Source organism: Piliocolobus tephrosceles, chromosome 11, assembly GCF_002776525.5.
Source record: "Piliocolobus tephrosceles isolate RC106 chromosome 11, ASM277652v3, whole genome shotgun sequence".
Taxonomy (NCBI): domain Eukaryota; kingdom Metazoa; phylum Chordata; class Mammalia; order Primates; family Cercopithecidae; genus Piliocolobus; species Piliocolobus tephrosceles.
Genome location: NC_045444.1, coordinates 96,852,464 through 96,873,905, shown reverse-complemented (window position 1 = coordinate 96,873,905; position 21,442 = coordinate 96,852,464). Strand labels below are relative to the sequence as shown.

General features: G+C 38.6%; 2 protein-coding genes across 4 annotated transcripts in view; one reads left to right on the top strand and one right to left on the bottom strand.

Moving 5' to 3' along the window:
* The window catches only part of CPS1 (carbamoyl-phosphate synthase 1), a 191,680-nt gene extending 191,029 nt beyond the window's left edge, over positions 1-651 (bottom strand). For both annotated transcript variants that reach the window (XM_031936522.1, XM_023220178.2), the window contains exon 1: positions 571-651. The gene's annotated coding sequence lies outside the window, so the exon portion shown is untranslated. The remainder of the gene's footprint in view (positions 1-570) is intronic.
* Positions 652-1,565: 914 nt separating this feature from the next.
* LANCL1 (LanC like 1) overlaps positions 1,566-21,442 on the top strand; it is a 46,491-nt gene continuing 26,614 nt past the window's right edge. The window contains exons 1-3 of one of the 2 annotated variants that reach the window (XM_023220166.1): positions 1,566-1,614; positions 1,925-2,021; positions 6,173-6,290. In XM_023220166.1, coding sequence (XP_023075934.1) covers positions 1,941-2,021; positions 6,173-6,290 — 199 coding nt within the window. In that variant the 5' untranslated portion in view covers positions 1,566-1,614; positions 1,925-1,940. Of the gene's footprint in view, positions 1,717-1,924; positions 2,022-6,172; positions 6,291-21,442 lie in introns of both variants that reach the window. The other variant, XM_023220157.1, reaches the window with a different exon arrangement.

The window sequence follows — 21,442 nt, the reverse complement described above, 5'->3', positions numbered from 1 at the left end:
TCTACATTATTCATTAGAATGGCAAACATTAGAACACTAGATAATACCAAGTGTTGGAGAGGAGATGGAAATGATATAAACAATTGATATGCTGGAGTGAATACTCTTGGAGTAAACAATAGATACTGTTGGAGGGAATATAAACTAGTCCAGCGGTTTTGGAAAGCAATCTAACAACACTGGGGAAATTAAGTACAGAATCTCATATGATCCAGCAATTGACTGCTGGGTGTATGTCTCAGGGATATTCACACAGATTCATACAAGCACATGTTCCAAGAATATTATTTGTAGTATGGAAGTTAGAAACAATGTCCATCATTAGGGGAAAGCATTAGTAAAACAAGATAGAGGCATACTATGAAAATATACAGTTACCATCCTGCCTTGCTTAACAACAGTAATATTTAATTGCTTAAAGACTGTGAGTGGGATAAATGGATAGTAAGCCTTTAATCATTAAAGAAAAAAAATTGATAAAATGTCTCTCCTTTTCCTTTTCTCTCTTGTGAGTTGCTCCTTCAAACACCCATCTTTTACAACATGAGGGATATCCAGTTTAAGATTCACTATGGGCCTCGGCTAAATCTTCATGAATTTGATGAGGGAAAGAAAGGAACTAAGCTTCCTAAGAGGGTAACTATTTTAAAACAGCAAACCTGGGTGTGGAAAGGTATTAGGAGTAGAGTTTGGGATGGCAGCCTCAGAAGGACAAACTTAGGCCAAGGTGGGAGGGAGTTTGGGTGGAGATTGGGCTTCTCCAGTTGGAGGTCTGGAGCTAGGACCCTTCACTGAAATCGGAGAAAAAGAAAAGGAGAGAGTGAGGCTGACTTTTTAACTGAACTCCAAAATTCTCAGCAATAGAATGGGCCTAATATGTACCAGGTAGGATTTAATTTTAAATGAAAGAAAAATGTTTCAGATAGCAGGGACTGTTAAACATTGAAATTGAATGTTGTGTAGCTCCTGCTTTGTTGGTCTTCAATATTTTTTAAAGAGCTTTGTTATCCAGTATTATCGTTCAGTTGAGGCTAAGGAGCAGAATAGATTTCCTGAGAGCTGTAATTGGTGTTTTCATGTGCTGTCCCCGAAGTATTATCAATTGCTATTTGATATCCTGTCCTTTGGACATATTTTTGTTGTTGTTGATAATGATGGTGGTGTTTTGTTTTTTTGTAAGAAATGAAAGAAAAAGTTTGGCATGTCCCTGGAGAGACATTACCCCCGACCCCCCTCCAATTTTATCTATTGCGAACAGCAGAAATGCCAGTGTTCAGATCTAAAAGCAGTCTTTTTCTTCTCCAGATTAAAAAAAAAAAAAAAAAAAAAAAATCTACTTCTTATGACTCTGGACTTAAATTTGACTTCTTAAAAATAAGAAAAATGAAAGCAGGGTAGGAAATATTGGTCACATCTCCGCGTGATTCTAGGTCCTCACTTCTGCTACCCCGTAATTAAAATACCCTGTTATCCTTTAGAAATTACACTCCTGTCTCTTTAACAAACTGTAAGCGAGAAGGGGAGGGCCTCGGGAGCGGCGAAGGCTCTGATTGGTCTTCCTGGCAGAAACTGGGCGGTAAAAGAGCCTCTTCTGTTATTGACCGGGGGTGCTGGGTGAGAGGCCAGGGCCGAGGAGGGCTTCAGGACGCAGGAAGCGCCCTTGCTTCAAGTCGCGGGCGTGGGAACGGGGTTGCAAAACGGGTCCCCTTCATCCGGGTGGGTTAAGGGCCCTGGCAGCCTTTTCGCGAAGGCGCCACGCCCTAGCAGTTGGGCCGCAGTGGGCCCGAGGGCCACTCGGACCGCCGAGACCGCTCGCTGGCCGCCGAGCTGGAGGAAAGGGGATACCTGGGCCCCGGCCGCCGCCTTCTCAACTCGGCCGAGGCCCCTATCTCAACCTAGTTTCTCTTTTTCCCCTGTTCTGCAGGCTCGCTTCCGGCGTCATGGCTCAAAGGGCCTTCCCGAATCCTTATGCTGATTATAACAAATCCCTGGCCGAGGGCTACTTTGATGCTGCCGGGAGGGTGAGTTTGGGATATGGCTGCCCGCATCCCTGCCTCTCCCCACGGTGTTCGGAAAGGAGCTCATTTTTGCCCGAAAGAAAGAGTTGAGCATCCCCTTTTAAAAAAATACATGATTCGACGATAAATATGTAAATTATTTAACAATACATGTTAATATATACAGTTGGAGCTCCAATATAATGTTGAATACGTCATTGTTAACATTATTGAAATAAGCTCAATTATTGATAGTATAAATTTTAAAAATTGGCAAATATGTAGTTTACTATGTAATTGGCACTTTTTATGTATTTTGGTTTGCTGCTTAAAGAAGTGAAGAGTCCTAATAGTATTCACATGTGCCGTGTCCTTTGTGATTACACACAAGTGTGGTCAGGGTAATGATGAGAGCAAACGGTGGTGTGTGGTAAGGACATCTTTAAACTCTTACTGCTAAGAGAATTTGGGGACATAGGAAACCTGAAGTTTGTACGAGTGTCACTCCACAGGACATACTCACAGCTGGGGGGGGGGGGGAAAAACACTTGTAAATTAAACTGGTTAGCATGTCACAAATCACTGTGCAAAAGAGAACCTGGATGTAAAATACTAGGGGCCTGTGTTTTCTCATGCCTTTTTGAGTGAACATAATGGTTAAGAGGGAATACAAATATTTTTAAGAATACCTAGTTTTGGCTCGGTGCAGTGGCTCACGCCATTAATCCCGACACTTTGGGAAATCAAGGCAGGAGGATTGCTTGAGGCCACGAGTTTGAGACCAGCCTGTGCAACCTAACAGGACCTTATCTCTACTAAAACTTTTTAAAAAATTAGCCAGGTGTGGTGGAAAGCTTGTAGTCTCAGCTACTTGGAAGGCTGGGGCAGGAGAATTGCTGGAGCCCAGGAGATTTGAGGCTGTAGTGAGCTATGATTGCACCACTGCACTCCAGCCTGGGTGACGGAGAGAGACCCTGTCTCTAAAAAATAAAAATAATGAAAATAAAAATTTTGAAAATGAGTTAAGCTGGAAACAGGGCACACACTTTAAAAATTTTACTAGTTTATTTCTTTGAAACTTGTCAGCCATGCAAAAGGCATTTTATGTGATATAATGGCCTTACAGATTTCATCCCTGTCAAATTAATCTGTGGGTTTGATGGTTCTGTGTTTTTTCCTTAAAGCACTTGTCACTTTATAGATTAACTTGGGTCAGTAATGCAGGTAGGAGGAATCAAAGAGATGAAGAAGAGGTGTAGGGTAGAAGGCTACCAAAATGTATATGGAGTTTGAGTCAATCTGATTATTTTAAGACTAGTATTAAGCTGCCCAAACAAAGCTTTTTATAATTATCTTCAGGTCAGATGGATTCCCTCTGGCCATCTGGGCCTGCATTCTTCCTAACTGTGCAGATTCTCAAGGTGAAGTATATGTCTTGTCTTGCTGGAGGAGGACTTGCTGCTTCATGCTGACTTGGCAAAGAGAACACTTGAGGATTGTCCTAGTGACAGAAACCTTCAATAAAATGTAGCTGTTTAGGCTGCCTATAAAGTAAATGCTTTTTATGAATTTAACCCTTTCTTTCTTTCTTTTCTTTTTTTTTTTTTTTTCTGAGATGGAGTCTCATCCTGAGCCCAGGCTGGAGTGCAGAGGCACCATCTTGGCTCACTGCAACCTCTGCCTCCCAGGCCAGTGATTCTTGTACCCCAGCCTCCCGAGTAGCTGGGATTACAGGTGCACAACACCACGCCTGGCTAATTTTTAGTAGAGGTAGGGTTTCACCATGTTGGCCAGGCTGGTCTCGACCTCCTATCCTCAAGTGATCCACCCATCTCAGCCTCCCAGAGTGCTGGGATTACAGGCGTGAGCCACTGTGCCTGGCCAAATTTAACCCTTTATTTCTAAGGGGAAAAATGCACAAATTTAAACCCTGACCCAAGAGTAAGAATGTAATTTATTTCCTAATGTAGTTTCTGGACAGATCCTAGAAAGAAAGTGGCATACCAGTTCTAAAACTGTGTAATGTTGAACACAGGGGATCAAACCCTGGAGATCTGTCCTGCTTAATTTCTTGGCACCAGATTTCAATAAGGAACTGGTCTGTTTTCTGGCATCGGTCAGGAAAAAAAAAAAGGACTTTTAGAGACTTCAGATTATTGCTAGAGTTTGAATAATTTGGTGGTCTACCACAAGCAATCAGTTTTCTCACAGAGGTCACCTTTATTAAATGCAGAATGTGCCAAACAGAAAGTAACTTCCCTTCATGAGGCTGAGACATTCTCATTATTCTTGATCTCTTGAAGGCCAGGCAAGATGATAAATTATATATGATCTATATACAGTAGATGATGTGTTCTCAAGGTAGATGCACTCTTCTATCTAGCTGAGATTTATAAGCCTTTTATATTAACACTGAAGTATATTTTATCCTCCTAAATGTATTTTCAAGTCTGGTTGAAATCTTCTTTGCAGAAATTGTTAAATAATGGGAGTGTGTCTGTCAAACAATGTAGTTTCTTCTAAAGAGTGTGAAATAAGGGATCATAGTGGTGCTCTAGATTAAATAATCCAGATGCAGTTGAAAGTCTGATTTGCCTTATCAAGGATGCTCCTCCAAAGTGAATCTTAATGTATTTTTAAACTATTGTTGTTAATTCTGGTGCTGCCTTCTTGCTGTTATCAGTGTTAAGATTTTATCCTATTTTAAAAAATGAGATTCTGATGTGAGTGGTTAGGTTTATTTCTGCAATCCTTACATGGTAAAATAAAGTGTTTATACCCTTGTAACATCCACATTGTTCTGAAATTTTAATTGCTTTGTGAAATTCAACTCGTAGAATCACAGCAAGTTCTTAAAATTATTGAGGGATACAATAAAGTGACTTTTTTTTTTTTGAGATGGAGTTTTGCTCTTGTTGCCCAGGCTGGAATGCAGTGGCACGATTTCGGCTCACTGCAACCTCCGCCTCCCGGGTTCAAGGGATTCTCCCGCCTCAGCCTCCCTAGTAGCTGGGATTACAGGCGTGCGCCACCATGCCTGACTAATTGTGTATTTTTAGTAGAGATGGTGTTTCTCCATGTTGGTCAGGCTGGTCTCAAACTCCCAACCTCAGGTTATCCACATGCCTCGGCCTCCCAAAGTGCTAGGATTACAGGAATGAGCCACTGCACCCGGCCTAAAGTGACTTTTTAAGACACTGATTCAGTGTATGCAGAAGTTTAAAATTATTTTTCACTTGCCTTTAAGAAGAATAACGTCATGATTGTGTGAGCCTCACTATTTGCACAGCATCTGTGGACCTTCATATGGGTGGTACTGACCCCAGAGCCCCAGCCTTAGTGGATTTTTCAATCCATATCTAAACTCTTACTTGCCTTAGACCCTTGATCTGCTGAAAAATTAGTAAAAATGTCAACATTTACATCCCTGAATGAGAAAGACTTATAATACACTATTTCATATAATCCTCAAAGTACATTTTGAAATTGGTGGGGCAGGTATTATTATCCTGACTTTATGGAGGTAATTGAAACATAAGTTCTGAGTTGAGCAAGATCACTCAGCTAATAGCGGGTAAGGATGCAGACAGGCTCGTTCATTGAGAAACATTTGTGAAGCCCCATTCTCTACCAGACACTGGGTTTATGATGGTGAGTTTGATATTCTATTCTGCCTGAGGCTCTTGATACACATGAATTTGTTTTGCTTTTCTTTTGCTACTTTATTTTTTTAAATCATTTTTTAAAAATAAGAGCAATTAGATGTTTCTTTAGGGAATCTACCTTGCTGCAGCTTCAATACTAAAAATCCAGTAGTTTGAAAGCAGTAGATATATCATTTGTGCTTAATTTAATAAAATGACTATTATTATAATAAATATTGGTTTAAATAATAGGCAATTACTATTAAGTGGAAAATTACTGTGAGCCAGTTTATCATTGGCAGTCTGTTTTCATATTTAACTAATAATTTTATGTAAAACATAAGTTACAACAGTATTTTATAAATTTTGTTAATGTGATGTTGTTAAGAATAGGTAGTAAATTGTTCGGTCTCCCAGGTAGAAAAATATGTCATAAGTGGAAAAGAAATACCTCTCTGTCTTTGATAGCTTGTAGTCCAGCAAGCTGGGTGACCCACATTATTTTGATATTTGTTTTCCTTTAATATCTAGCTGACTCCTGAGTTCTCACAACGCTTGACCAATAAGATTCGGGAGCTTCTTCAGCAAATGGAGAGAGGCGTGAAATCAGCAGACCCTCGGGATGGCACCGGTTACACTGGCTGGGCAGGTATGAAGTGCTGACTATGAGCTGGCATAAGCATTGTGCTTAAGAGCCAGAGCATTTTTCCAAGAGCTGTCTCTCTGAATGGTACACCCTTAAATGCTTCCTGCATCTGCATATGAGTAATTGCTTCTGGGAAAGTGCTGTGCCCTCAACCCAACCACAGTATCTTCTGGGTTTTTAATAGTGCCCTGAATTTAGGACATGGTAAGCATATTCATGTAATTCATGCCTGACATTTGGATGGCTGCTATACTTGTGAGGAGAAAAATTGATTTCAATATTACATAGTTAATTTGGAGATGTAATTTCAGTGGGAAGAATTGGGAAGAGTTCCAAAATACATTGCCTGAAGCAGAGATAGTGAGGATTGATCTCAGGAGTAAAACATGTCCAGAAGCATTTTAAAAAGTTAACCCATAACAGGAATCCATACAGAAACACGGGGTAAAGTATTACTTCCATGAACTAATCCTCCTGTGTGGTCATTGCTGGTTGGTTTGCAATTGCTGCATTGCCAATCTCAATCATTGAGAGGTTGGAGGAGGTTTAGGAAGAAACAGTGCATTGATGTCAAAAAAGGTGAGAAAGAGAAAAAGCAAAGAAGAGACCAGGCACGATGGCTCACACTTGTAATCCCAGCACTTTGGGAGGCCAAAGTGGGTGGATCATGAGGTCAAGAGATCAAGACCATCCTGGCCAACACTGTGCAACCCCATCTCTACTAAAAATACAAAATTAGCTGGGCATGGTGGCTCGTGCCTGTAGTCCCAGCTACTCAGGAGGCTGAGGCAGGAGAATCGCGTGAATCCGGGAGGTGGAGATTGCAGTGAGCTGAGATTACGCCACTGCACTCCAGCCTGGTGATGGAGCAAGACTCCATCTCAAAAAAAAAAAAAAAAAGGAGAAAAGTTAAAGAACTGCAATTAATTTACCAAATTTAGAGAAACAAAAAGACAGCTGTGTAATCTGGAAGAAAGCATAGTCTAGAGACTCAGTGTTTCCCATTCCCTTTAAAGAGTGGGCAAGGAGGAATAAGCTTGCAATCCAAGGAATTTGAATTTGATTTTAAGGGAGTGGAATTTGTCGTAAAAATGGCCTCAGAGATTCTGATTCAGTAGATCTTGAGCAGAACCCAGGAATTTGCCTTTTATAACCATCAGTGGTCCTGATGCAGATGGTGATCTATGGACTGCAGTTTGAAAGCTTCCTGAGAGAAATTTATTTATAATAGCAATCTCTTAGTCTTCCTCTTTAGTACACGTTGAGGATCCCAAATCTGAAAATCTGAAATCCAAAATGCTCCAAAATTTGAAGCTTTCTGAGCTCTGATGTGACACTCAAAGGAAATGTTCGTTGAGCATTTAGGATTATCAAAACTCAGATTTGGGATACTCAACTGGTAAATATAGGGCAAATATTTCAAAAATTGAAATCCAAAACACTTGTCCCAAGGATTTCAGAGAAGGGATACTCAGCCAATAATGACAAATGATTCTATTTTTTTAACAAGGGTAGGGAAGACAGATTGAACCAGTAAAATTACAATCTCAGGGACTTTTAAAGTCAATGTTTTGTAAAAATAAGACTGGACTAGATAATGTTGGACCATTCCTTTTATTATTTTATTATTTTTATGAATTGTAGAAGCTTAACACAAAATGAGAATGAAATGAAAGGATTTTCTTTCAAGAAGGTAGGTATAACAGCTGTCATTTATTATCTACTGTGTTCCAGGCGTGATGTGGTTGATAGATAATGTCATCAGTCAGTGTTGAACATTACTATTTATTTAAAATTATTGGGGTTTGAACAAAACAGGGCAAGCACAATACACAGTTGTCTTGAGTTTTCCTCTTGATTGCCACATTGTAATAATACATAAGGCTCAAACTTACAGATCTGTTTCTAATATATATGGAGTTTCTATTATTTTGTTAGTCCTGGCAAAAAAAAAAAAAAAAAGATTGAAACAGATCACTAGTTAATTCTAGCACTGATCACGAAAGAATGACTTAAACTTTTAAATTGGCCACTCAGATATACTCATACTATTATTGTGAGGTGCTTTGCTTTAGGGGAAAAATAAGAGGATTGATTTCAAGTTTGAATTAAGTTTGACAATGTTGGAAAGAGTCATTAGTCAGACCCTTATATTGCTAGGGCTAGTTGAGAAACCAAAAGTTAAAATCTTTGGAAATAGCAAAGAAATTTCACTCCAAAGTAAAATGCAAGTTTGTTTAACTTTTTTTTTTTTTTGTGGCGGGGGCGGTTGCTGTACGGGGTTTCTGACTTCATCTCCTTTGAATGCCAATATCCTTCAACCTTTTATCCTCAAGTATCTATGATATTCATTGCTGGCTCCTGAACGCAGCTTATATGGCAAGCATCTGAGGCAAATTGGCATACTTAGCAGTTTAGGATGTCTTTAGTGGCTGGTTGTTTTAGGATGTAACGTAAAATCTTCTAGATAAATTTGCTAATTTTCTAGTTTGCTAGTTTTCAAGGCAAGCTTCCTAATGTCTCCTAATCAAACACTGTTAAAAAGCCATTATTCCCACATAAAATAGACTGCCTCCTCCAGTGTTTTGATAAGTAAAATGCTACCTTGTGCCAGTGTTGAGACAGTCTAAATAACATAAAGCTCTGAGTTGTATAAGAAACTAAAACTGATTCAACCCCATAAAATCACCGTGTTAATACCTTCTCCTCCTATTATGTTATAGTTTACAAAGTATCATGTATTCATAACTGCAATTTTATTACCAAGAAATGCATTCACAGACACAATAAAAATATTTGGTGTTGTATGTCAAAGCAATGTTTATATAATTATGTGTAGATTTTTATGTTACTTTGCGTCCAATGTTATCTTTCAAAAAAATGACACTCTTTAGGAAACACACATTATATTTCTTTAACTTTATTCAGCATGAGAAAACTGCATGGTTGCAGTTAGTTAGAACTTTAACATCTTATTTTGTTAAATGTCATTCTCCAGTATAAGCATGGGCTGATAGCTAATACTAGTTAGATAGGATTAGGATTTGGGACAGGATTAGGTTCAGCTGTCTATACCCCAAAAAAGAAAACAAAAGTATAGTGGTTTAAATAACAGTGCATTTTTCTCTTGTAAAAGGCGGCCAGAAAGCGTCGGTCAGTCCAGGCCTGATAGTTAGCTTCAGGATGTTAATAGGAACCCCAGTTCCTTTCTTTCTGCTCCATCATTCCTCAGCCTCTAGCTTTTACCTCTTGTTCAAAATGACTGCTGAAGATCCAGTCATTACATCAGCTTTTCAGGCTGCTGGAAGGAAGAAGAGGCAAAGAAGAATGCATTAATGCATGCTCTGCCTTTAAAAAGCCTTCCTGTGCTTACTTTGCATGGGCTGGGACGTAGTCACTCTTGTTAGGAAGGAAGGGTGGGAAATGCAGTCTTTTTTCTTGGGTTCTGTTAATAGAGGAAGAGGAGAGTCAACTTTAGGATAAGACCTAGTAATCTCAGCTATAACTTCTATATAACAAGAAAAATGATTTTTTTCTTGACTCCTATATTTTGCTCAAGGCTTTTGGACAGTGAGCCTCAATTTTTATGTCTGTTAAAGGATCTCTTCTGTTCACTTTTGGGGGATTTTTGGGGTGAATAAATTTACCAGTGTCTATAAAATATTTTGAAATTTTCCAGGCAATATTTTGTCTCTTCTTTGTTTCCAAGGAGATTGATTTGGGTTTTGATTCACAACACCTTTACTCTTTTAAGGTTTTTTTTTTTTCCCCATTCAGTAAGTAAGAGTCTTTGCATAAAGCCTGCCACAGAAAGGAAGTATTACAGGAATGCCAAATCATAAATAATTTTCCTAGAGCTAAGTGTAACTTAAATCTAGAAGGGACTACAATTGATTCTAAACTTAATACTGTAAAACATTACTATTTTTATAGCTTTATTAAACAGTTATTTGCTGTTCTTTTCTGCTTTCTCCTAAACTCTTATTTTCTGTTGCAGAATTATAAAGTTCCTAATTTGTACCATGCATCAATTCATACTAAACCCCATAATCGTATGTCTTTGTTTCTACTTCATGAATCTAAAGAAAGCTACAAAACTGGGCCGCTCAGCTTCTTAATACCTCATTCATGGTGTGTCTAGATTTGTCTCAGTTGCAGTTGCTCAGTTGATCTTGAAAATGAAAGGGTTCTAGTGAAGAGATGACACATTCGTGTGTTTAGTGTTAGATGTGTAAAGTTGACCCTTGAACAATGTGCAATTTAAGGGCACAGGCCCCTGACACAGTCAAAAATTTATGTATAACTTTTGTCTCCCCCAAAACTTAACTAATAGCTTGCTGTTGAGGAAGCCTTACTGATAAATAGTTGATTAACTATGTATCTTTTATATTTTATATTATCTTTTATATTTATATTTTGTGTGTTACATTTAATATGTACTATATTTTTACAATAAAGTAAGGTAGAGAAATGCTACTAAGAGAATTATAAGGAAGGGAAAATATATTTACTATTCGTTGAGTGGAAGTGGATCATTATAAAGGTCTTCATTGTTTTCTTCACATTGAGTAGGCTGAGGGAGAGGAGGAAAAGAAAGGATTGGTCTTGCTCTCAGGGGTGGCAGAAGAAGTGAACGGAGGTGGAAGGGAAGGCCAAAGAGGCAGGAACACTCGGTGTAACTTTACAGATATACGTCGTAATTTCTGTCTTGACATTTTTGCTTTTTCATTTCTCTAAACCTATCTCTGTACATTGCCAGTTCTTCCACCATTTGCTTTAGTGTCAGTGCCCATACCATGTATGAATCCGTGTCAGAAAAGAAGTCAAAAGCAGCATTGAATAATCAAAACCCTTTTGCCAGACTGTCTAACGTCAATTCGTTTTCTGGCACTGCTTCTTCTGTATCCTCCTCATCCTCTAACATTGGTTCATAAGAACTCATCTTCATCAAGTCGCTTTCTATTAATTCCTGTAGTGTGGCGTCTGTTAGCTCTTGAATTTCTCCAAGATTCATATCTTGAAGTCCTTCATCCCCATCCCCCCACCTTTTTTTTTTTTTTTTTTTTTTTTTTGCCATATCCACATCTCTTTCATGATCTCCTTGATTGGTGCCTGTGAAGTCATGCACAGTATCTGGACCCAGTTTTCTCAAGCAAGAATTTATTGTTTCAGCCTTGATGGTTTTTGTGGCTTTACTGTATCAACGATGGTGTCTCAATGGTGTAATTCTTCTAGACTTTCACGATGTTCTGAGTTGTTCCGTGAATAGGTCACATATGCAAAGTGGCCCCCAAATGCTGAAGGAGCTGAAAAACCAAAGGAGACAGAAAATCCAGTTTGTCAGTAAAGTCTGTTTTACTGGAGAACTTAGAGACACCAGCCTGGTCTTGGTCAGCCACAAGGCAGGAAGATCTCAACACTGTTACTCCAGAGACCCAGGGCTTACATACCACAGGGAAAGGCAACCCTCCAAAACAGGCAAGACTACTATGTGTATCGCAGCCTGTAATTTGTGCAATAGCACCAAGTTTCCTTTGTTCTTACACTACGGACAGTAACGTAAAAATCAGGAGGCATTCACGGGGCCGGGGCTAATCAGAAGTTAGCGTAGACAATTAGCCTACAAGATGGAGCCACTTTTGTCTCCACAGGGTACTCCATAGCATTGACAATCCATTCCATAAAGTACTGTTTATAATGAGCCTGAGAGTTCCTTATGAACCCCTGATGTAGAGCCTGAATTAGAGACCTGTTTGAGGCAAGTAGACCACTTTGATGCCTTCAGTGTTGAACTCTTGGGTTCTGGGTAGCTAGGGGCATTGTGGACTATTGAAAAAACTTTAAAAGGCAGTCCCTCCTGGCAAGATAATTTCCCTACATCAAAGAGAAAGCATTGGTGGAACAAAACCATTAAAAAAGGTTCTTGTTGTCCAAGCTTTCCTATACAACCAAAAGATTGGCAGCTGGTACTCATCTTTTCTCTTCAAGACCCAGGGGTTGGCAGCTTTATAAATAAGGGTAGTCCTGATCATAAACCCTACTGTATTTGCATAAAAGAGTAGTTAGCCTATCCCTTCCTGCCTTAAATCCTGGTGCTCATTTCTTTTCCTTACTAATGCATGTCCTTTGTGGATTCTTCCCCCCAGAATAGGGTTCAAAAACTTTTCAGGTAGATGTCCTTTCCCCTCAATTGTTCTTCATCGTACCTGCTACCTCTTGGTTGGCAGAAGCTGCTGCTGCTGTTATCCTGACTTTTTTTTAAGCCAAATCTCTTTCTATAATTATCAAACCAACCCTTGCTGGCATTAAATTATCCAGCTTTAGATTCGTTTTGCTTTTAGTTGCCATATATTGACTTCACATTTTCTTGAATCATTTTAGAGTCCTGCACCAACATAAAGGCTACATTTTCAATATGTACTGCAGTTTCACTAAAAATGCAAGGTTTTTGTGCCTGCTGCTGTAACTGCAGTGATGGCTCATGAATTTCCTTTTCATTCTTTACAATGGTCCTTATGCTGGATTCATTTATCTTAAAATGGCAGGCAACTGCAGCTGCAGACCTCAATCTATGGTTACATTATATCAAGCAGTTCAGGTGTTTCTTGTAATGTCATGACTTTTCTCTGCTTCCTGGAAGCACTTTCAGCATCACTAGTGGCACTTTGTATGTGTCCCATGGTGTTATTCAAGGTTTACAATGTTGCACTAAACACAATTAAAAATATGCAAGAATCACAAGAGATTACTCCTTACTGTGATATGTAATTTACTGGAGAGACAGAGATAATGATCTCAAGCAGAGATAATTCACATCACATGTTATTTTAAGTGGCGCAACACTTGATTTCACATAAGTAGCAACAGGAGGTGGCTAAGTTATTGCTGTAATACAGTGTGCACTAGAGTTAATTTACGAAGTTATTTAATATTTCATCTTTACATTTGTTTACATTTCTCTTGACTGCAGGTGGCGCCATGTACAGTCTGTATGCATAAGTTTTGATAAATTTTAACTTTTTATAATAGATTTGTGTATATTTTATCCTAGTGATAAAATAGACTAGTAACTACATACATTTTTTGTATTCATGACACACCTTTTTCTTAATTTTTTTGACATTTCTGGTCTACACGGTTCATCTGCAAGTTTTTTCAAATTGTCAACAAATGCCCAAAAATGTTTCCACTATATATATGTTTTAAATCTGTGTACAAGTAGACCCATGCAGTTTAAACCCATGTTGTTTAAGAGCCCATTGCACTTGGAACGGAAAACCTGATTCCTTTTTTTCCCATCTATCTTTTCAACAAAAATTAAAACTAATAGAAGGTACTTATTAGAATGCTGCTAAAGTACTTCTGAGTGCTAAACATGCTTAGTAAAATGATTATTATAATTAGTTAGGAGTTTACAATTTTATTTTGTTGTTTCATTCCCCAGTAGTATGTAGATGGTCTGATAATTAACGCTGGTTCAGATAAGATTAGGATTTAGGATAGGATTATTCCAAATAATTCGTATATACAAAATGCTTTGTTGATAAGGGTGATCTGTACAGGTTTAAATAGAAATGTAAAAACATTTAAATAGAAATGTTGATAAGGGTGATCTGTACAGGTTTAAATAGAAATGTAAAAGAAGTAAATAATTGCTTAAGAAAGTACTTTACACTTACTTTACACACTGTTTTACAACTGAAATTATCTTGGCTTTTATTTTAAGATTGAAGCAGAGGGTATGATATAGTGAAGAGATTGGTTAACATGAACTTTTAATAGAACTCAAACATCATTTCCAGTGAAGCCTATGTATTTACACCCATGAGTTGTCATAGTGCAATTGTACAAGCTGTATCCCTGACTTTTACCTTTTTTATTCACAGCACAGGTAAAAATGCCCTGACCCTGGGAAAGAAAGGGAAGAATTTTTAAAACCCTGTAGCTGTCTCATATTGTCAAAAGAGGCAGTTATTACCATAAATCCCTCTGGTCTCTCTCATGCTCATTCAGGAATGAGATGTTATGATTAATCAATTTTTCAGACAGTAATTTAGACTTAAATTACTTCTATAGTGTTCAGAAATGAATAATAAAATAGATTGACTGAATGTTGGTTCCCAAGGGAATAAAGATCATCAGTTTGCAGTTTTATGATCATTTGACTGTTGGAGGACAGGAGTAAGATTAAAACACTCTTCCTGTTGATAAAACGTTACTGCAGTTAACATTTGAATGACAAGACGGTGCAGGCACGTACACCAATAACTACTGTTGTATGCCAGGCACCGTTTTAAGTGTGTTGCATTAATTCAGTAATCCAAACCTCAGAAAAACTTTATATAGCCAGGCGTGGTGGTGGGCACTTGTAATCGCAGCTACTCAGGAGGCTGAGGCAGGAGAATTCCTGGAATCTGGGAGACGGAGGTTGCAGTGAGCCGAGATGGTGCCACTGCACTCCAGCCTGAGCAACAAAGGGAGACTGTCTCAAAAAAAAGAACACCTTTATGGCCAGAATACCATTCATATCCTCATTTCACAGATGAGAAAAATGAAGCAAAGCAAGGCTGAGTACTTCATTCAAGGTTATACAGCTAGTGACAATGCTAGGGTTCAACCCAAACAAGCCTGGCTCTTGAGTCCTGTTCTTTACCCTATGAGCATGTGTGCATGTGTATGTTTACTCTCAGTCTCTACATATGAGTTTATTCTGTACACTTTATAAGTGAAGAAGGTTTACTCATAAACTATAAGATGGAGTAGTTTGAACAATGACAACATGATACTCATGCCATACAAACTTCATAGAAATGGCTAATGACTAGTCAGATTTAAGTGTTTTATTAAAAGAAGTAAGAATCAGAGTAAGCCCTGATAAAGCATGAAGGAAATTTGGTAAGTAAGAAGGAAACAAGGCTTATTAGGCAAGAGTAATTACTATTTAAAAAATTATTTAGAATTGAACATAAAATAAACCCTGAGAAGACTTATGGGCATTTGCAGCTAGAAAAATGAAAAAATCTCCAGTGTTTTTCTATAGAAGGTGTTTTTTCCCTTCCTAATCTTGTATTAATATATTCAGCATGGTTTCAGGATAGAAAATTAATTGGGCCAAGACAGAAGCTTTTCCTCATAATTGCTTGTTTTTGAAAAGGCTTAAAGATCTTCTCAAGTGAATTATCATCCATAGTCTGAAATCAATTGGTAGCTCTTGCAGCTGTTAATAAGTGATATTTTGAACGAACAGCCTCAGTTCTTTTCACCAAAATTCTCCTTTGTAAAATTTAGTACATGGGAGTGTAATGCATCGTGATATTGATGTATGACATATGCCTGCAATAAGCATTGAGTTGTTCATTTTTAGCCTTAATCTTTTCCCAGTAGACTTACAAGAACTATGTATTCACGGCTTGTGTAGCAGGGGACACATTTTAGTTATTTAGGAACCCCATTAAGCGTTGTTATATATGACTCTACACATAGCAGCAGACAGTACAGAAATATAGCATGACTGGAGGCAGGCCCCTTAAGATCAAATCTACTGGTCAGCTACTGAGTGGTTCCCAGTGGTGTCCAGAGATTGCTAGGGACTCACCAGAGAACATAATGCGACCTGCCATGGAGCTGGTCTGAGTTTTGATCCAGGTAGACTGTAGGTGCTAGCGGGAGAACATTCTAAAGTGCTTTATAAAATGGAAACCACAAAACACTGGTAAGGAATTGTTATTATAAAGGATTAAATGAGCAGATAAAGTGTTCTTGTGTTAGAAATAAACATTTAATCAAAAGGATTGCTTCCCTTGCAGATAACATAGTAGAAAAGTAAACCCAAGGGATGGCTGATCTCACTACTGTCTTTGAGAGACGATGAGGGAAAATGCTAGCCCTTATTTCATTTTTTTCCCACTCTTAACTATGATGATTCTTAGGGGAAAGGATGATCCGCTCACACTTAAAAAAAAAAAAAATTCATACAGGACTCTAGGGACTTTAGTTCTGAAAGACATGACCCAGTCTTCTGTAACCGACTCACAAAGTTAATGAGGCTAAAATTGGCATGTATTTCTTCTTTTCAAATATTAAATAACATTTTAAACAAGAGGATATGTAGCATAATCCCTAGAGTAATATTAACTTGCACTCTAAATGCAAGTCATTATAGTGTTTCAAGATGCTGTTCCTCTGATCTACCAAATGTATGGCCTTTGAGCTGCAGATTTAGCATGTGAGTGTTAGTTACTGCTGACACCAGACTTACTTGAAAGGAGTCACTCTGGCCAGGTGTCTTCTCTTTGCAGTTTGATCTCTTTGTAAGTAGCTCTTCATCAGAGCCAGCATTTCAGTGTTTAATTTGAGCCCTGACCAAGTGTCCTTCACCTTCATTAGATGCACCTGTCCCACCCAGCCAGCGCTGTTAGGACAAGTAGAAAGAGCCACAGGCATGGATTTACGCTGGTTAGAGCACTTCGCAATGGCCACTAGATAAATGAATGTAGTTGTAGAGTTTAGACACCACCAGTGGGGCTTGAGTGAAGCAGAGTAGGATGAGAGTGTGATACAGATCAGAAAAAAAAAAAAATAAATGGTAGGAAGGAAAGAAGACCTATCTAACAATTTGACTTTTACAGCCAACAACAAGAAGGCTGTGTTTGTCATTTTCATTCCAGTAATGCCAGCACTTAGCACAGTGCCCAATTCATAGTTGGTGGGCTGCAGGGCACTGCAGGAAAGAAAAGCAAACAATGTTTCCCTGTTTTTTTGTTTTGTTTTGTTTTGTTTTTTCATCTCTTTTTCTGTTGGACAGTCAGCTCTGAAATGAAAAGAAAATACACGTTTTCAGAACACTTATTTGCCCTCCTTATTCTCGTTTTTACTCACTTGTTTGGAGCAATATTATTAAATTAAAGGTGTGGAGTCATGACTACATTCCTCCCCAGATGACCTGTTAAAGCACTGAAGTGTTCGAAAGCCACAGCCCACGATGCTTCGCTTTAGTCGGACAGCTGGGCAGATGTCCTACTCTGGATTGTTTACGGTTCAGGCATGGGGAGAGTGCTGTGCACAGTAATGACAATGCTCTAAAGACAAATGTGATTTTGTTAAGGAATGGAAATGCACGTGGTCAACATTCAGCACAAAATTGAGAAACAATTACAAAAGAACATATTAGAAATTATTAACGTGATATGGAAAGACAGGTGGTCATACTTGCAGAATACTTTCACTTCTTATTGTTTCATAAATCTGAAGAGAAGAAAACATAATAATTGATGAGCTGTTAAAGTTTCAAGTAGGGAAAAATATATTTGAACTTAGATTGGAACACCCAGGTGCCCCTCCTTTAGAAAGTTCCTGTCTCCCTATCATTCTAAACTAATGAGTATTAGTTAAGCACCCCTGGGGAGCCTTGTAGATCCAAAATCTGAACATGATTTTCCCTACCAGAGTACATGAAGGGAGTCTCTAAATGGCCTTGAACTGCACGAAAATGCCTTGCGGGGCTAAAGTACCATGGCACAAAGCTTTTTACATCACTGTAAGCTGGTTGTAAAACCAATGAAAAATGTTGAGGAATCATCTGTAGAATGCAAAATCGCAGAAAAGTATTTTGAGAGATGTATCTGTGGAGATTTTTATCTCCATATGCATTTGAGGCACAGCAAGGTCTTGATTGGTCAAAATGAATAGGACTAATGATCCCTCAGAAATTCAAAGGCTTACTATTAATTACTTCTCAACAGCTGGCTGTATTTATAGTACTACTTGGCACAAGTTGCTGAGTAAGGAAATTGCAGATTTAGAAGTGTCCCTAAATAATGTACCCTCCCATCCCAGGGTAGTAGCTACAGGGAAAAAAAAAAAAAAAAAGAAAGAAAGAAAAATCTAGTTCACAGCTTTCATACTGAAGCCAGGACTGATTCCTATTACAACAGAATTTTATTTGGTCCTCACAGCATGTTTTGTTTCTTTTTGCTACTGTTTTGTTTTAAATAGTTATCAACATTTCAAGACCAAGAAATTCTTAGGGTAAACTGAGAGACAGTGCCAGACTTCCTGAACTTCCTGAACTTCTTGTATGGAATGACATCTATTCCTGGTCTTCAGAGCAGTACTATCATTGGAATGTTCTGCAGTAATGGAAATGTTATTTCCATCACAACAGCCACATGTGGCTACTGAACATTTGAAATGTGGCTAGCGTGACTAAGATTGAATTTTAAATTGTGTTTACTTTTAATTAACTTACATTTCTATAGACATTTATGGTTAGAGGGTATCATACTGGACACTGCACTTCTAGAGAAACCAGACAAGTTGCAGGAGTAGTAATTCAAAGTACTACACATCTGGATGTGTAGATTTTCTTCTATGTTTTCTTCTAGTTGTTGTACAATTTCTGGTCTTAAGTCTAAGTCTTTAGTCCATTTTGAATTGACTTTTTTATATAGTGTGAAATGAGGTTCAAATTTCATTCTTCTGCATGTGAATATACAGAATATTCATACTTACGACATTCAGTAACACCATTTATTAAATATAAAATAATTCTAAACTCTAAATCAGTTTAGAGCAGATTTTTACAATTAAATTCAATCAAAATTTAAATCTCATTCAGTTTTTTCTGGTCTAGAAGAGAAGATGAAGGGAAGGAAGCATGTCTCCATTCTACTTTTTGCTTAACAGGCAGCACAAAAGGAAATGTAATGTGATATTCAAATTTAAGCCTAAGAATACACTTGGATAAAATTGGCTTTTGTCACATTTTAAAGTAGATGCATATTCCGCGATAAAAAGATGAAAGAAAATGCTAAAAAGATGAAACTCCCTATAGAAGTGTTTTTTTCTCTTTTTTTTTTTTTTTTTTTTTTTTGAGACAGACTCTCGCTCTGTCACCCAGGCTAGAGTGCAGTGGCCGGATCTCAGCTCACTGCAAGCTCCGCCCCCCGGGTTTACACCATTCTCCTGCCTCAGCCTCCCAAGTAGCTGGGACTACAGGCGCCCGCCACCTCGCCCGGCTAGTTTTTTGTATTTTTTAGTAGAGACGGGGTTTCACCGTATTAGCCAGGATGGTCTCGATCTCCTGACCTCGTGATCCGCCCGTCTCGGCCTCCCAAAGTGCTGGGATTACAGGCTTGAGCCACCGCGCCTGGCCTTTTTCTCATTATATTAAGTGTCCTTCAGAGAATAGAATCATTTGGGGATGAATTTATTAATGGATACAGCTGTCCTCTTTCCTCCCAAACCTGATTCTCCAACAGAGGGGTTTGCCACCTCAGTGGATGGCACCATTGCCCATCTAGCTGTTGAAGTTACTCATCAGGAGGCATTTTGACATCTCCTCCTCTGCCCATCCCCCACCAGGTTCTGCTGATTTTACTTTCTAGACAGGTATCTTTCCAGTTCATTCTGACAACATCCGTATTACACCACCCACCCTGTGTCTCGCTCCTACTCCTGAAGCATCCTCCTAACTGCTCCTCTTGCGTCCACTGTTCCATACACTCCCTTGCAAACCTCACAGTGCAGTTATGGTGAACTTTTAACAAATCTAAGTATATTCTTCCCATGCTTAAAATGGGTGCATTTCAAATGAAACTCCAAATCCTAACTGGCCTGCTAGACCCTGTGTAATGTAGCTTCTGCCTGCCCCTCTAGCTTTGAGAAGAGCTGTCTTTAGGATTAGGGTTACCAGGACATGGCAATACAATACATCTAAACTAACAGTGGCTTTAACAAAACTGAAGTTTATTTTTTTCTTGTGTAAGTAGGCAATCCACGGACTGGTGTGGCAGCTTCACAGTCTGCCAGGATCTAGGTGGCTTTGATCTTTGAAACTTTACCACCCTCAGCACAGAGCTTCCAACTCACGGTCCTTAGACCATGGCTGCTCTAGCTGCCCCATCACATCTGCATTCCAGCCAGGAAGAAAGTAGAAAAGGAAATAAATGGCCAGTGCCTTCCCTTTAAGAACATTTTCCCAAGTTGCCTCCACTACTCCCACTGCATCCTGTTGTTCAGAACTTCGCCACATAGCCATACCCAGCTATGAAGAAGATTGTTCTTAGCAGCCTGTGCCCAACTAAAATCCAGGGCATTATTATTGAAAGAAAGGCGAGATACATTTGGGAAACCACTTAGCAGTCTCCATCACAAGAGGTAATGCCTCATTTTCTAGAGTAGAATATGAGACAGAAATATCTGACATAGAAAAATTAACAGATAGCATGTAAGCATATTGTTAGAAATAGAGAGGCAGATACTAGAGAAAATGGCTGAAACTGTTGAAAATGGTTGCCTCTGGAAGGCAGGAACATAGTGAACTAGAGGACTGGTGTTTTGCATATTAAGTCTTTCAGTACTGTATAATTTTTTCCATGAAGAACGTATATATTTTGATAAACATTGCATTTGAAGGCATTTCTTAAGGCATTGACTGAAGCCAGGCCCACGAGTATGTATTAGGACTGGGTGATTTTTCTCTGCAAAGCCCCTGAAGTTGTGTTTTTATTTCCCACCTTGCCAACCATCCCTGAGTCTTTGGTATTTATTCAAAGGTGGTGGTATATGCATGGTTATTGTCAAGGGTTGAGGATCATAAAGATCAGGTTTAAGACATTTGGCCACAAGCAGTCCCCTCTTTTTTCTGTTATTAGGACACATTCTGTTGTTTTCTATTATATAAAATACTGATGAGGTATTAAATGTCTATGACTTAATGCATTTTGTCTTATTTTCCTGACCTGGGTTGATTTATAATAAGCATGTGCAGGAAACTTTCTAATTGGCAGCAGCACTCACCACTTAAAGTCCTTTTCCTCCATGGATGTTCTGTGACAGGGAATGTAGACACAGTAAACTATCATCTGCAGAAGATTGCTTATCAAAATTCACAGATCCAGAGGCCCACGAGAAGTAGGGGAGAACTGGAACATGAGGTTGTGGAATCCCAGAAACTAGAAAGATAATTCTTTGCCGATCAAAAAGAAAGTTTTAGTCCAAATGTATTTTTGTGAGACTTGAGAAATGATTACCTGTTTTTCATGAGAAATACACCAAATCTTACAATTGCAAGCCTTAATAGGTTTTGTTTGTTAAATAGTTAAGCCAAGAGGAATTGTTGCTAATGAGAGACAAAGGTCTGAAAGGAAAACAAT